The sequence below is a fragment of the Hyaena hyaena genome, unplaced genomic scaffold (genome assembly GCF_003009895.1).
Source record: "Hyaena hyaena isolate Hyena2069 unplaced genomic scaffold, ASM300989v1 scaffold_15, whole genome shotgun sequence".
Classification (NCBI taxonomy): domain Eukaryota; kingdom Metazoa; phylum Chordata; class Mammalia; order Carnivora; family Hyaenidae; genus Hyaena; species Hyaena hyaena.
The window spans coordinates 5,907,544-5,923,482 of record NW_024080647.1 but is presented as its reverse complement, the minus strand read 5'-3'; the positions used below and the strand labels follow the sequence as shown (position 1 = coordinate 5,923,482).

At 38.9% G+C, this 15,939-nt stretch overlaps 1 protein-coding gene across 6 annotated transcripts in view; it reads left to right on the top strand.

Annotated features, from left to right (window-relative positions):
- APH1B (aph-1 homolog B, gamma-secretase subunit) overlaps window positions 1-15,939 on the top strand; it is an 85,638-nt gene that overhangs the window by 21,085 nt on the left and 48,614 nt on the right. For all 6 annotated transcript variants that reach the window (XM_039220221.1, XM_039220243.1, XM_039220226.1 and 3 more), the window contains one exon: window positions 6,531-6,658. In XM_039220221.1, the coding sequence (XP_039076152.1) occupies window positions 6,531-6,658 (128 nt within the window). The remainder of the gene's footprint in view (window positions 1-6,530; window positions 6,659-15,939) is intronic.

Here is a 15,939-nt window from a genome sequence, read left to right as displayed (position 1 = left end):
TGGGGCAGGGACAGAGAGCAAGAGGGAGACACAGAATCCAAAGCAGGCTCTAGTCTCTGAGCTGTCAGCACAGAGCCTGACACAGGGCTTGAACTCAGGAACGGCGAAATTGTGAACTGAGCCAAAGTCAGATGCTTAACGGACTGAGCCACCCAAGTGTCTCTTTCCTTAAATATTTCAATCTTGATATTGAATTCCTAGTTTCATATGGTAAGTTGATTTTCCATCTTTGGGGGATTTTTTCTTATAGTCAGTGGAACAAGAATTTGAAAAATCTGCTGACTTCTCGTCAGTAATTCTGGAGGACATAAAACAATGCAACAACATCTTTAAAGTGATGTACTTATGAAGTCTTCTTCATCTCAGTTGATGCCCTTCCATTCTTCTGTTGCTCAGGCAAAAACCTTGGCACATTACTAATTTTTCCTTTATGCTTATAACTCACATCCAGTCCAACTACACATCTTATCTACAACTTTCTTTTAAATCTCCATCCAAATTCTTTTGTGCATGGTTTTACTTTATATATAGCATTAGGAATAAACAGTTTGAAAGCTGGCTTGGAGCAAACACTTAAAGGTAAATCTTGGGGTACCTGGGTGGCTCAGTCGGTTAAGCATCTGACTCTTGATTTAGGCTCAGGTCATGATCTCATGGTTTGTGAGTTCGAGCCCTATGTTGGGCTCCACAGTGACAGTGTGAAGCCTGCTTGGGACTCTCTGTCTCTTTCCCTGCCCCTCCCCTGCGCGCTCATGTGCTCTCTCTCTCTCTGTCTCTCTCTCTCTCTTTCAAAATAAATAAATAAACATTAAAAATAATAAAGGTAAATCTGATGATGCTGAAACTATTCCAGTCCAGAGACAAACATGGAAAGGCCCTAGTTAATGTCATAAAGCCAATGCAGCATTAATACAAAGCAGTAGAATCCTGAGAGCCAACACTCAGGGCCCACTGCCAGAGGATGGGTTTCTCATTAGGGAGTTGTACCCTAGGTTCTCATGAGCACTGCCTTAGGCCACCCATGCTCCCTGGGGCAGCTGTAGCCAATCACTTTTGGCTTGGTTATCCAGCATTTTTGTGACAATAGCTGAATAATACAGAAAGTTTCAATTTTTTTTAAATGTGCTACATATGGGACATAAAAGAGTTGACTCATGCTTCTTCAAAAAGCTTTCCTAGGATCAAGAAGCAGCAGTTGGAGCAGAGTTTCTCAGTGTTGCTATTGACATTTAGGGGCAGTAATTCTTTGTTGGCAGGAGATAGAGGGCTGTCTTGTGTATTGTAGGGTGTCCGACAGCATCTCTGGCCTCTGTCTACTGAATGCCGAAAGTACCTCCTCCCCAGCTGTGGCAACCAAAAATGTCTACAGATACTGACAAATGCTCTCTTGGGGAAAAATTGCCTCATTTGTGAATCACTGAGTTAGCAGGCAGATTTGGGTTCAGTTTGAGAAGAAACTTTCCCACAGTGACTGCTTTAATGAAGTAAGCTTCTAGACTGGATTTGAAGTGGACCCAATGGGATTTACTTTTTCATCACATAGGGATTAGTTCAGAAAACATCCAAGAAGTTTCCCAGTGCTGACTCTCCACTCTGATGAACTAATCTGAAGAGAGGATTTCATCATTCTTTAACATTTGTTAGGGAGACTTTAAACAAAATCGTATCTTTGGCAGTCTGTTCAGTTCATTAACATACTTCAGAAGCATTTTCATAAATATGAAATGATAAATGCTACTTAAACACCAGTAGTTATTCAGATTGCTTTCAGAACATCTCTTCTGTGATCTGTTTGATATTAAGAGATAGCACTACACCTTTCTTACTGCTGTGTAATATAAGATAGTATTCAAAATGTTTTTTTTTTAATCTTGGAGAATGTTATTTGATCAGCAATATATGTATATATTTCTTTTTTTATATAGTTTATTTTTGAGATAGAGACAGAGCATGAGTGGGAGAGGGGCAGAGAATCCGAAACAGTCTCCAGGCTCTGAGCTGTCAGCACAGAGCCTGATGCGGAGCTCGAAGCCACGAACCATGAGATCTGACCTGAGCCAAAGTTGGATGCTCAACCAACTGAGCCACCCAGGGGCCCCTATATGTTTCTGTATTATTATAACTAGGTCACAGGACTGTCCTGTTTTTTTTTTAAAGCTAAATTTTAAGTTAAATCACTCTTATGGGAAAGGAATTTTCAAAAAATATTTAGTTCTATGGCTTGACTTCTATTTTGGCTAGGTCACTGGAGATCTCTCAAGAATCCAGTTTCTGCAACCAGGAGGGATGGAGGGCAGTCCCTTACTTCACCTTGACACCCCAGACTCTTTTCTTATTTGGAAAAGGAAGCCAGAAGCTCATTAGTAATCATGTTCTGTCTCTAGGGAGATGAGGCTAACCCTTGGCTTTGCACAGTCCTCTGCCTGTTGCTGCCACCACCCAGCGGCAGCCTTTGCCTCTCTCTGGCGTAGTTAGAGATACTCCGCAGTTGTCAGGGGAAGCCAGAGGATAGCAGTTTCTGTGCTGGTAGGATCCAGTATTAGAATCAGTTGCTGTTTTAGGCTGCTGTCTTTGCAAGGACAGAACAGTAGATACCAGGAATAAGGGAGAGAGGGACAAGCATGAAAAGAAGGATGTTTATGGAACCGTGTGCTGAAATATTTAGAATATGTTCAGGAAGGACAAAAGAGCCAAGTAGTAAATGTAGCCTCTTAAAGATAACACTGAAACATTTTGCTTAAAAATAGGTTAGCCTAAAACATTCTTTACCAAGAGAATTTGACTCAAAAGATTGTTGGAAGAGGAAGTTCATTATCAAACTAGCAGCTACAGTTTCACAAACAGATGTACAAAATTTGTTAGAATTGTTCCGGTTTCTGATGAGTTGTTCTAAAACACTAGAAATTATAGTTTTTTTTTTTTATTAATCTGTATTCTAAACAAATTGTGATATTTTTATGATTGAGTTAGAGAAGTTTTTTTCTACTTTTGAGAATATTAGAACAAAGCAAATTTAGGGTTAGATTCACTGAAGGTCTTTTTGAATTTTATAGTTAGGAACATGAAACAAGAAAGTTTTACTACTGAAAAGATAATATCCTAGAGTTACTATTAGCAGATCCTCTGGTTGGAATTAATTCTATTTGCTAGAGAAAAGTATCAATATAGTATGTATGTACCTCTAGCTACATGTACGTGGCAGGATATTCAGGTCTCCGTTTCTCTTGGACCTTGAACCAGTTGCAGAGGGAATAAACAGTGAATCGCAGTATTCTAAAGAGCACATTAGGGTAAAGGCTTACGATGACATGGAAGCCAGCCAGGAAGCAATGTAGCTGAATAAATAAGCAGTCAGGTAAGAATATGCAGTGTTTTAACAAATGTCTGAGAGATCCCCTTTGGATACTGTGCTAATAAAACAGTAAACTGAAAGGATGAGGCACAGTCCCACGAGATTGTGTTTTGTATACCGTGATAGCTCCAGTGCCTGGAGCAGTGCCTGCCCATAATGGACATTGAATAAGTGGGAAGGGAGGAAGAAGGTAAGTGTAAAAGTAATACCAGGTCAAAGGAAGAAATAATCTACAAGAGTGAGGAAGAGTGTACTGTAGAACGTAGCCCAGTACCTAGGAAACTTAGATAAATGTGGTAATTGCTCGCTGCTTTGCCTCGCCTTCCCACCTGACAGTACAACTCAGTAAAGGCTCTGCCCTGCTCATCTTTGAATCTGGAGGCTATAGCACATAGTAGTATCATTTATTAAAAAGCTGTGGTTTACAAAGCACTGTTCTTCCCTGTGACAGCCCTATGAGGTTTTATTGGCCTCATTTCTGAAAGACAGGAAACAGAGGGTGAGGAAGGTTAAATAGTTTGCCAAAAGCCACACTATGGAGCTGGCATTCCATCTCGGGATTGTGTGGCTCCTGAGCTCCGATACAGAATCTTTAGGCCAGACTATCCAGGTGCTCAGTAATATGTGCTGAGTGTTTTTCTAAAAATGAAGAGTAGGTATCCTAAAGAATTCACCAAGGAGATGACAGCAAGGTAGATCTTAAGTAAAAGTAAGATTTGGATGTGGTGAAATGTCAGGGGGTTATTGAGGGTAGAGTATTCAAGCAAAAGGGACAAAAAAAATTTAAAGTTTAAAAAAAATAAGTAAAAACACAAAGACGTAGAGTATAAGAATTCTAGTTTTCAGCCATCTAGGTTATATTTGAAGATTAGTAAAGGGTATTAATTTGGGTCTAAATTGTAGAAGGCCTTCGATGGTAATCTGAGATGTTTGGACTTGACTTTGGGCACAGGATCAGTCCATCAAACCTGTTTTTTTAAGCAGGAGAGTACCTTACATCATTTGAGTTTTAGTCTGTGATCATCCCAAAGGTAATATATTTTAAAATCCCTCCTCTACTTTCAAGTATTTGCCATCATTTTACTAAATGATGTCACTAGTTAAAAAAACTTGCCTTCTTCCAAGACACAAATAAATGGAAAAACATTCCATGCTCATGGATAGGAAGAATAAATATAGTTAAGATGTCATTACTACCCAAAGCTATCTACACATTCAACCCAATTCCAATCAAAATTGCCCCAGCATACTTCTCAAAGTTAGAGCAAACTATCCTAAAATTTGTATGGAACCACAAAAGACCCCGAATAGCCAAAGTAATACTGAAAAATAAAACCAAAACGGGAGGTATCACCATCCCAGACTTTAACCTCTACTACAAAGCTGTCATCATCAAGACAGTATGGTATTGGCACAAAAACAGACACATAGACCAATGGAACAGAATTGAGAACTCAGAAGTGGACCCAAAAGTATACAGCCAACTGATATTTGACAAAGCAGGAAAGAATATCCAGTGGAAAAAAGACAGCCTCTTTAACAGATGGTGTTGGGAGAACTGGACAGCAACATGCAGAAGAATGAAATTAGATCAATTTCTCACACCGTACACAAAAATAAACTCAAAATGGATAAAGGACCTGAATGTGAGACAGGAAACCATCAACACCCTAGAGGAGAAAGCAGGAAACAACCTCTTTGACCTCCACCGCAGCAGCCTCTTACTTGACACATCCCCCAAAGCAAAGGAATCAAGAGCAAAAATAAACGATTGGGGCCTCATCAAGATTAAAAGCTTCTGCACAGCAAAGGAAACAACCCACAAAACTAATAGGCAACCGACGGAATGGGAAAAGATAGTAGCAAACGACATATCAGATAAAGGGTTGATATCCAGAATCTATAAGGAACTCACCAAACTCCACACCCAAAAACAAACAACCCAGTAAAGAAATGGGTAGAAGATATGAACAGACACTTCTCCAAAGAGGACATCCAGATGGCCAACAGACACATGAAACGATGCTCAGCATCCCTCCTCATCAGGGAAATACAAATCAAAACAACACCGAGATACCACCTCACACCAGTCAGAGTGGCTAAAATGAGCAAATCAGAGAACACGAGATGCTGGCGTGGATGTGGAGAAACAGGCACCCTCTTGCACTGTTGGTGGGAATGTAAACTGGTTCAGCCCCTCTGGAAAACAGTGTGGAGGTTCCTCAAAAAATTAACAATAGAACTCCCCTATGACCCAGCAATAGCACTACTAGGAATTTACCCAAGGGATACAGAAATGCTGATGCATAGGAGCACATGTACCCCAATGTTCATAGCAGCACTCTCAACAATAGCCAAAACATGGAAAGAGCCTAAGTGTCCATCCACGGACGAATGGATCAAGAAGATGTGGTTTATCTATACCATGGAATACTCCATGGCAATGAGAAAGAATGAAATCTGGCCATGTGTAGCAACATGGATGGACCTTGAGGGTGTTATTCTGAGTGAAATAAGTCAGGCAGAGAAGGACAAATATCATATGTTTGCACGTATAGGAGGATTAGGAGGAACTTAACGGAGGACCAAGGGGGAGAAGAAGGGGGGAAATGGTGGGGGAAAGGGAGAGAGGCAAACCATTAGAGACTCTTGAATGCTGACAAAAACTGAGAACTGATGGATGTAGGGGGGAGGGGGGATGGGCATGGAGGAGGGCACTCGTGGGGATGAGCACTGGGTGTTATATGGAAACCAACTTGACAATAAACTATTTGTAAAAAAATTAAATTAAAATTAAAATTAAAAAAATTAAAAAATTAAAAAAAGATAAAAACTTGCCTTCTTCCAACCACAACAGTTATATCCTTTTAATATACAACAGTTATGTCCTTTTAATATAGTTTTTGGATGTTTTTAACTTTGTATAAATAGTAGGTGTTGTCCCACAATATACTTTTCTCCCCACTAACATTATATTATTGAGATCATTTATGTCATGAATCATACAGTATTCCATTGTGTGAATACACCACAAGGTATCCATTCTGATAATGATGGAAATGTTTTGTTATTATAAACAATGCTGATATAAATATTCTTGTGTATGTCACTTTGTGCACATATATTAGAGTTGTCCGTTGTCTGTATGACTGGACACTAATTGTTAGCTGTCTTTCAGCTTTCATGACGCTGGTTATCATATTGCTGCACGTGTTCTGGGGCATCATATTTTTTGATGGCTGTGAGAAGAAAAAGTGGTCTGCCCTTCTTGTTGTTCTTCTGACCCATCTGCTGGTGTCAGCCCTGGTGAGTATTGATTGTCACCATGCTCACAGTGTTTTTTGGATCATAAGTTGACATATCTAAAATGGTAGATTCTACTCTAAATGAAATACATGCTCATGGGAAAATGAAGACATTCACAAAAACTGTTTAATGAGTGCACAGTAGATAGATAAATAAATCAGCTAAGTCTTTCTACAGAAAAAAACCCACTATTAATTTGTTCATTGATTTCATTAAAGATTTTTTTTCTACATATCTTTCTTTTATGGGTATAGTCAAACCTGATATAGCCTTGGATTATGCTTATATTATGTAACATAGCTTAAACAATTACCATGTTATTAGAAATCCTTTTCATATATACATTTTAATAGCCTTATGTCATTACATAGAAATTATATTACAGTTTGCTTAACTGATTGATCAAATCATCTATTTCTACTTTTGTTCCTTACAATGCTGTCTTGAACATCTTTGTACGTGAAATTTTTTCAATATGATTAGACTCCAAGGAATGAAAATATGAAGTTAAATGGTATGAATATTTTTAAAGGCCTTGATATAAATTGCTAAATTCCTCTCCATAAGGTTTGTACCATTTCTACTCATTCTGATCAATAACAAGAGTACCCATTTTATTCCCTCCTCACTGGAATTGTAATTATTATGCCAGTTTTCTAAATAAATAAAATTTAAAAAGAAAGCTTGATTGGATATATTTTTTTAAGAACTATTTAATGCTTTGGGGGGGTCTGACTTTGTCATACATTTATCCCCACCACTGCCGTGTCCAGACCCTTTTCATTTCTCACCTTTAAGTATTAGAAAGGTTCTTTCTGGTGGTGTCCTACGTCATGTTTCTCTCATCTCAATCCACTTAGAATTTATATCAGGTTTCCTCATACTAGTCTCCTTAATCTCTGATCCATCTAAAATGCAGTCTTGCAGGGGCGCCTGGCCGGTTTAGTTGTGAAAGCATGGGACTCTTGATCTCGGGTCATGAATTCAGGCCCCCAGTTATAGGCATAGAGATTATTTGATAAATAGATAAAAATGCAGTCTCATTGCTTTCCCTTACTAAAACCTTTCAGTGGTGCAGCATACTTAAGTTAGTGTGATGGCAACTATATGAAGCCAAATATTCATTGAAAAAAGACTAGAAAGAGAAAGCATTAAAATAATAACAGTATTTTTATCTCTGAGTGGATTTTTTATTTTAATAGATTTTGGCATGTTCCAAATTTTCTACAATGTACACTTTTATAATCAGAAAGGAAATTACATGAAAAAGCAAACGTCCTTTTCATGGATCCATTTGGCTAATTCATTCATTTGACAAGTATTTACTGAGTACCTTCTATGTTCCAGGCACTGTTTTAGGTAAACAAAACAGTTTAGTGAACAAAACAAAGATCCCTGTTTTCACAGTTTAGTGGGGAAAGAGAGGCAGCAAGCAGCAGGCCTAATAAATAAGAAATTTTATAGGTGCTGTGGAAAGTAGAGCAGGGTTAAAAGGAATCCACAGTGTGGGGAGGCAGGAGATGTCAAATTTTTTAATTAGGTGGTCAGAGCAGGCTTCGTTGTGAAGGTGACATTGAAGCAAAGAAGTGAAGTAAACTGGTCCTGTGCTGTTTGGGGAAGAGCATCCTGGGCTGCACAACCATAGGCAAAGTCGAAGAGCAGAGGACTTGTGTGGCATATTTTTGGAAGTGAGGGTGGCCAGAACAGAGTGAGCCAGAGGAAAGTTAGTAGGAGATACTGTTACAGAGTTGAAGGTGGGGACATAAGTAGAGGTTAGAAGTGAAAACCACATATAGATCTTGCAAGGCCCGGACATTTGTTCTCAGTGAAATGGGAGTCCTTGTAGGATGTTAGGGCCATGATCTGACTCACATTTTTAAAAGATCACTTGGCTGTGTTAAGAGTGAACTGTAGCAGGGATGGTGATAACTTGGGTGAAATAGCAGTGGATATAATGAGAAATGATCAGATTGAGGACACTTTTTTGGAAGTAGAGCCAACAGTATTTCCTGGAAGATTGTATAAGGCATAGAATGAAAGAAGAGGAGCCAAGGATGTCTCCAGGGTTTGGGCCTGGACAGTTAGAAGGATGGAGTTACCATCCCCTGGGCTGGGGAAACTTGTGAGGGGAGATCAGGAGTTCATCTAGACACATCGCAAATGTAATAGAGGTGCCTGTTGGACATCTTAGTGAAAATATCCATTAGGCAGTTGGATGAGAAAGTCTGGAGTTTGGGAGAGAATTCCAGTCCAGAAATCCAAAGACTGAGCTCTAGGACCCTCCCACACTGAGACTGGGCAAGGAGAAGGAGCCACCAAAGGAGACCAAGAAAGAGCCACTAGTGAGGTTGGAAGAAAACAAGGAGCCAGGTGTCCTGGAAGCCAGATGTATTAAGGAGAAAATGATCAGCTGTAGTAGATGTCTGTGGAATAAAACCCAGACTTCATTGTTTGACATAAGCCGCTTATCAGCCTTACAGGTATAAAACTTAACCTCCTTCCGCTACCCACAGTTCACCTCATATGCTCCATCTAAATTGATCTACTGTGGCTACCTAGAAGATGTACCTTGTTCATGCTGTTTTACCTGCAGTGACTCCTCTCCCCCTAACCTAAGTCGTTTTGGAAGAGTTCTCAGTCCATGTGAAGCCTCCTTGGAAAAGGTGCATATTCCACACTCAGCATTGGCCCTTATTCATAGCTGTGTTATAACACTTACCCTCAGATAACATTGTTTTATTTAATATAGTTATTTATTGATTTATTTATTCACTTATTATTTTTTAATTTATATCCAAGCTAGTTAGCATACAGTGCAATAATGATTTCAGGACTAGAATCCAGTGATACATATAACACCCAGTGGTCATCCCAACAAGTGTCCTCCTTAATGCCCCTTGCCCATGTATCCCATCCCCCTACCCCAAACCCCTCTAGCAACCCTGTTCTCTGTATTTAAGAGTCTCTTAGGTTTTGTCCTCCTTCCTCTTTTTATATTATTTTTCCTTCCCTTCCCTTATGTTCATCTCTTTTGTATCTTAAATTCCACATATGAGTGAAGTCATATGGTATTTGTCTTTCTGTGACTAATTTTGTTTAGCATAGTACATTCTAGTTTCACCCATGTTGTTGCAGATGGCAAGATTTCGCCCTTTTTGATTGCCAAGTAACATTCCATTGTATGTGTGTGTGTATGTATGTGTGTGTGTGTGTGTGCGGGCACATGCGCATCATATGCTCCACACACATATCACATCTTTATCCATTCATCAGTCGATGGATATTTGGGCTCTTTCCATACTTTGGCTATTGTTGATAGCACTGCTGTAAATATTCAAAACAACACACCTACACCCATTGGATAAATACCTGGTAGTGCAGTTGCTGTGTCATAGGATAGTTCTATTTTTAATTTTGGGGGGAATGTCCATACTATTTTCTAGAACCTATTTTCTAAAGTGCACCAGCTTGCATTCCCACCAGCAGTGCAAAAGGGTTCCTCTTTCTCCGTGTACTTGCCAACATCTCGTGTTGCCTGAGTTGTTAAATTTCATCAATTCTGGCAGGTGTGAGGTGGTATCTCACTGTGGTTTTGATTTGTATTTCCCTCATGATGAGTGATGTTGAACATTTTTTCATGTGTCTATTAGCCATCTGGGTGTCTTCTTTTGAAAGTGTCTGTTCTTTGGAAAAAGCGTTCATGTCTTCTGCACATTTCTTCACTGGGATTATTTGTTTTTTGGGTGTTGAGTTTGTTGAGTTCTTTATAGGTTTTGAATGCTAACCCTTTATCTGTCATTTGCAAATATCTTTTCCAATTCCATCAATTGCCTTTTAGTTTTGTTGATTGTTTCCTTTGACATGCAGAAGCTTTTTATCATGATGAGGTCCCATGAGTTCATTTTTGCTTTTGTTTCCCTTGCCTCCAGAGACATGTTGAGTAAGAAGTTGCTGCAGCTGAGGTCAGAGTTTTTTGCTGCTTTCTCCTCTAGGATTTTGGTTTTTTTTAATTTTTTTAATTTTTAAAAATCTATTTAAAACAATTTTTTTAATGTTTTATTTATTTCTGCGAGAGAAGGAGAGACAGCATGAGCAGGGGAGAGTCAAAGAGAGAGGGGGAGACAGAATCCGAAACAGGCTTCAGGCTCTGAGCTAGCTGTCAGCACAGAGCCCGACACGGGGTTCGAACCCACGAACTGTAAGATCATGACCTGAGCCGAAGTCAGACGCTTAACCAATTGAGCCACCCAGGCGCCCCTCTCCTCTAGGATTTTGATGGCTTCCTGTCTTAAGTTTAGATCTTTCATCCAGTTTGAGTTTATATTTGTGTATGGTGTAAGAAAGTGGTCCAGGTTCATTTTTCTGCCTGTCGCTGTTCAATTTTCCCAGCACCATTTGCTTAAGAGACTGTGTTTATTCCATTGGATATTCTTTCTTGCTTTATCAAAGATGAGTTGGCCATATGTTTGTGGGTCCATTTCTGGGTTCTCTGTTCTGTTCAACTGACCTGAGTGTCTGTGTTTGTGCCAGTACCATAGTGTCTTGATAATTACAGCTTTGTAATACAGCTTGAAGTCTGGAATTGTGATAACGCCAACTTCAGTTTTCTTTTTCAAGATTGCTTTGGCTATTTGGGGTCTTTTCTGATTCCATACAAATTTTAGGATTGTTTGTTCTAGCTCTGTGAAGAATGCTGGTGGTATTTTGATACAGACTGCAGTGAACATGTAGATTGCCTTGGGTGGAATTGACATTTTAACAATAATTGTTCTCCCAATCCATGAGCATGGGATGTTTTTCCATTTGTTTGTGTCTTCAGTTTCTTTCATAAGCTTTCTATAGTTTTCAGTGTATAGGTTTTTCACCGTTTTGATTAGGTTTATTCCTAGATATTTTATGGTTTTTGTTGCAGTTGTAAATGGGATTGATCCCTTGATTTCTCTTTCCGCTTCTTCATTATTGGTGTATAGAAATGCAATCAATTTCTTGCATTGATTTTATCCTGCAACTCCTGTCATACTGTGAAAATACTCATGGTATGATCTCAGTCTCTGTGTACTTATTGAGGCCTGTTTTGTGTCCCAGTATGTGATCTGTTCTGGAGATTGTTCCATGTACACTGGAGAAGAATGTGTGTTCTACTTCAGGATGAAATGTTCTGAATATATCTGCAAAATTCATCTGGTCCAGTGTGTCATTCAAAGCCATTGTTTCCTTCTTGATTTTCTGTTTAGATGATCTGCCCATTGGTGTAAGTGGGGTGTTGAAGTCCCCTACTATTATGGTATTATCAATGAGTTTCTTAATGTTTGTGATTAATTGATTTATAAATTTGGTGCTTTCATGTTGAGGGCATAAATGTTTACAATTGTTAGATCTTCTTGGTGGAGAAACCCATTAATTATGATATAATGCCCTTCTTCATCTCTTGTTGCAGTCTTTATTTTAAAATCTCGTTTGTCTGATATAAGTATGGCTACCTCGGCTTTCTTTTGGTGACCGTTAGCATGATAGATGGTTCTCTATCCCCTTACTTTCAATCTGAAGGTGTCTTTAGGTCTAAAATGGGTCTCTTCTAAACAGCATATAGATGGATCTTGTTTTCTTATCCATTCTGATACCCTGTGTCTTTTGATTGGTTTAGTCCAGTGACATTTAGAGTGAATACTGAAAGATAAGAATTTATTGCCATTATGGCATGTGTAGAGTTGGAGTTTCTGGTGGTGTTCTCTCGTCCTTACTAGTCTTTGTTGCTTTTGGTCTTTCTTGTTTTGTTTTGTCTTTTCGGCCTCCCTCACAGAGTCCCCCTTAAAATTTCTTGCAGGGCTGCTTTAGTGATCACAAACTCCTTTATTTTTTGTTGGTCTGGGAAACTCTTTCTCTCTCCTTCTATTTTGAATGACAGCCTTGCTGGATAAAGAATTCTTGGCTGCATTTATTTCTAATTCAGCACATTGAATATATCCTGCCACTCCTTTCTGGCCTCCCAAGTTTCTGTGGGATTGAACCTGATCTGTCTTCCCTTTTAGGTTAAGGATCTTTTCCTCCTTGCTGCTTTCATAATTCTTTCCTTGCCTGAGTGTTTTGTGAATTTGACTATAATATGCCTTGTTGATGGTTGGTTTTTGTTGAATTTAATAAGAGTTCTCTGTGCTTCTTGGATTTTGATATCTGTGTCCCTCCCCAGATTAGGAAAGTTTTCTGCTATGATTTGTTCACATAAACCTCATACCCCTTTTTTCTCTCTCATCTTCTAGGACTCCTATGATTCAGATGTTACTCCTTTTTAATAAGTCACTCAGTCCTCTAACTCTTGTATTGTGCTCTTTTCCATTAGTTTCCCTCTTTTTTTCTGCTTTGTTATTCTCCATAATTTTATCTCCTGTGTCACTGATTCACTGCTCTGCTTTGTCCATCCTTGCTGCCATGGCATCTATTTGAGATTGTATCTCAGTTATAGCATTTTTAATTTTGTCCTGGCTGGGTTTTCCACCTTTTATCTCCACAGAAAGGGATTCTATACTTTTTTCATCCCCAGCTGATACTCTTATTATCATGATTCTAAATTCTAGTTCAGACATTTTGCTTATATCTGTGTTTATTAAGCCCCTGGCTGTCATTGCTTCCTGTTCTTTCTTTTGGGGTGAATTTCTTTGTTATGTCTCTTTGGAGAAGGAAAAAAAATATAAAATTAAATTTAAATTTAAAATTAAAAAATTAAAAGCAACAAAAAATCAAATAAGGGAAGCTAAATCTTAGGTGTATTTTGGTCTGGTTGTTGAAAGAAGCTTGATAGAATTGAGAAAAAGGGAAAGAAAAGGAAAAAAATGTAAGAAAAAGTAAGAAAATAAAAAAATGTATACAACAAAATAGAATAAAATGAAATAGTTTAAAAATTTAGAAAAAAACATAGTAAAAAGAATTTTAAAAATTAAAAATAAATAAAAATAAAATTTTCTGTTTATCCAAGAAAAAGAAAAGGAGAAAAAAGAATTTAAACTAACGCCAAAAAGAGAGAGAGAGAGAGAATAGATGAACCTGCAAACAGAATGAACCCTGAATGAAGTTATATCCAGTTTCCCTGAGAACTCAAACTATGAAGCCCTCTATAGTCCATACACTAAGCAGTGGTGAGACTTGTGGTGGTCCTCTAGGGCATGTGCTTGGAAGGCGCAGCTGGGCAGGGTTTGGAGAACCCCTAGTGTTCTCAACTAGGTGGCGCTGCTTAGTTACTGGGGTGTATCAGTGTGGTGCTCCTGCACATGTATCGCATGCACAGGAGAGGTGAAAATGACATTACCCAGCTTCCTAGTTTCTGGCCCAGGAACTCTGCGCTAGGAGAGGAATTGCCCATCATGGGGTGTACACGTGTCAACTGTTCATACCATTCAGTTTTTCAGAGTAATTGTATTGACTTACATCCCCATTAATTTGTGAGTGCTTCTCACCAGTAGTTAGTATGGCACTCTCTGGTTCCTGATCCCACTGGGTATGTGGTACTATCACATTATGGTCTTAATTACATTATCCCTAATGATTAATGAGATTAAGCATTTCTTCACATATTTATTGGCCATTTGAGTAATACCAGGGCAAGAGAAAGAACATGCATGCATATTTGAGTGGGGGAGGGGGAGAGTGAGAAGGAGGTAGAGAATCCCATGCAGACTCTGTACTGTCAGCGCAGAGCCCAACTCAGGGCTCGATCCCACAAACCGTGAAGTTATGGCCTGAGCCGAAATCAAGTCAGACACTCAACCAAGTCACCCAGGTGCCCTTGGATAATTCTGTTGTGAAGTGGCTGTTCAGATGTTCTGCCTATAAATCCTACTGGGTTGTATTTTTGATTTTTAGGAGTTCTTTCTATTTTCTCTAAGAAAAAGTCTTTGTCAGTTTTACATGCCGTAAATAACTTCTCCTACACTATGGTTTATCTTTACATTCTCTTACTGTTGTCCTTTTTATGAGCGAAAGTTCCTCATTTTGATGTAGTTTAATCAATTTTTCTTTATGGTTTTCAGTTTTTGTGTTCTGTTCAATAAATATTAACCTGAATTTCAGGTTTTAGAATTTGTTTTTTTTTTACTCATTTGTGTATTCTAATTTTCTGCAACAGTCACATACTGCTTTTGTAATTGTTTAAAAGAGAAAAAAATTTTAAAGAAACTAAAGAGAAATAGAAGAGTTTAGCACCCTGTAAAATAAATTAAAATCCAGTGGATTTGAGGTAAAGAATTATTCTGAAGAATCTAGAAAAAGCTCAATGCCTGCCATACCCACAAATGCCTCTTGAGAAAAGCACTTTTTCTGCATAAGTAACTACCTGCGAAGTCAGCCCATTTTCCTGGCCAGAGCTGATAGGTAGGAGCATGTGCAGGTACAGTGAGGGTAAGGACAGTGAGGAGCCATGAAGGCGCTCCCCCTGAAGCCCCTGATAGGCAAAGATGTTTGGTGACAAGCTGACCCTACCAGCTCCTCTTCTTTGGTATGTACGAGTGCTAGGTTAGTTGGGAACCCATCTCCCTACCTTACCCTGGCCCAGTAAAGGAAGTAGCCTGCCTTCTCCAAAGGCCATTCCTGCCTCCTGGGTGCTAGATCCAGTTCTCTCCTTTAAGGACTTCACTCCTCTGATGGTGCCTTCTATCCCACACCACCAGCTTTTCCCTCTTTTTATCAATACATAGACATACCTTTTTTCTTTTTCTTTTCTTTCTTTCTTTCTTTCTTTCTTTCTTTCTTTCTTTCTTTCTTTCTTCCTTTCTTCCTTTCTTCCTTTCTTCCCCTCTTCCTTTCTTTCCTTTCTTTCCTTTCTTTCTTTCTTTCCTTTCTTTCCTTTCTTTCTTTCTTTCTTTTTTGAGAGCACAAGCCCGGCAGTGGGGCAGCAGAAGAGTGAGAGAGAGAAAAAGAGAGAGACAGAGAATCTTAAGTACGCTCTACCCTTAGCACTGGGCCTGATGCAGGGTTCCATCCCATGATTCTGGAATCCTGACCTGAGCTAAAATCAAGAGTCTGACACTCAACCAACTGAGCCACCCAAGCGTCCCCATTATAGACATATCTTTCTAAAAAAAAAAAAAACCTCTTTCTACTCTTGCCTTTCCCCCTTCTAGCCATCACTCCTTTTTTTTTTTCTGTTTCACAACCCAGCAAAATTTCTGAGAGTTATGTCCACTCATTTTGTCTCCACTTCTTCACCTCTCCTACTTCTAATCCAGTGTGGCTTCTGCTCAACCACCTTCTTCTTTGAAAAAAAATGTTTTAAAAACATTTATTTATTTTTG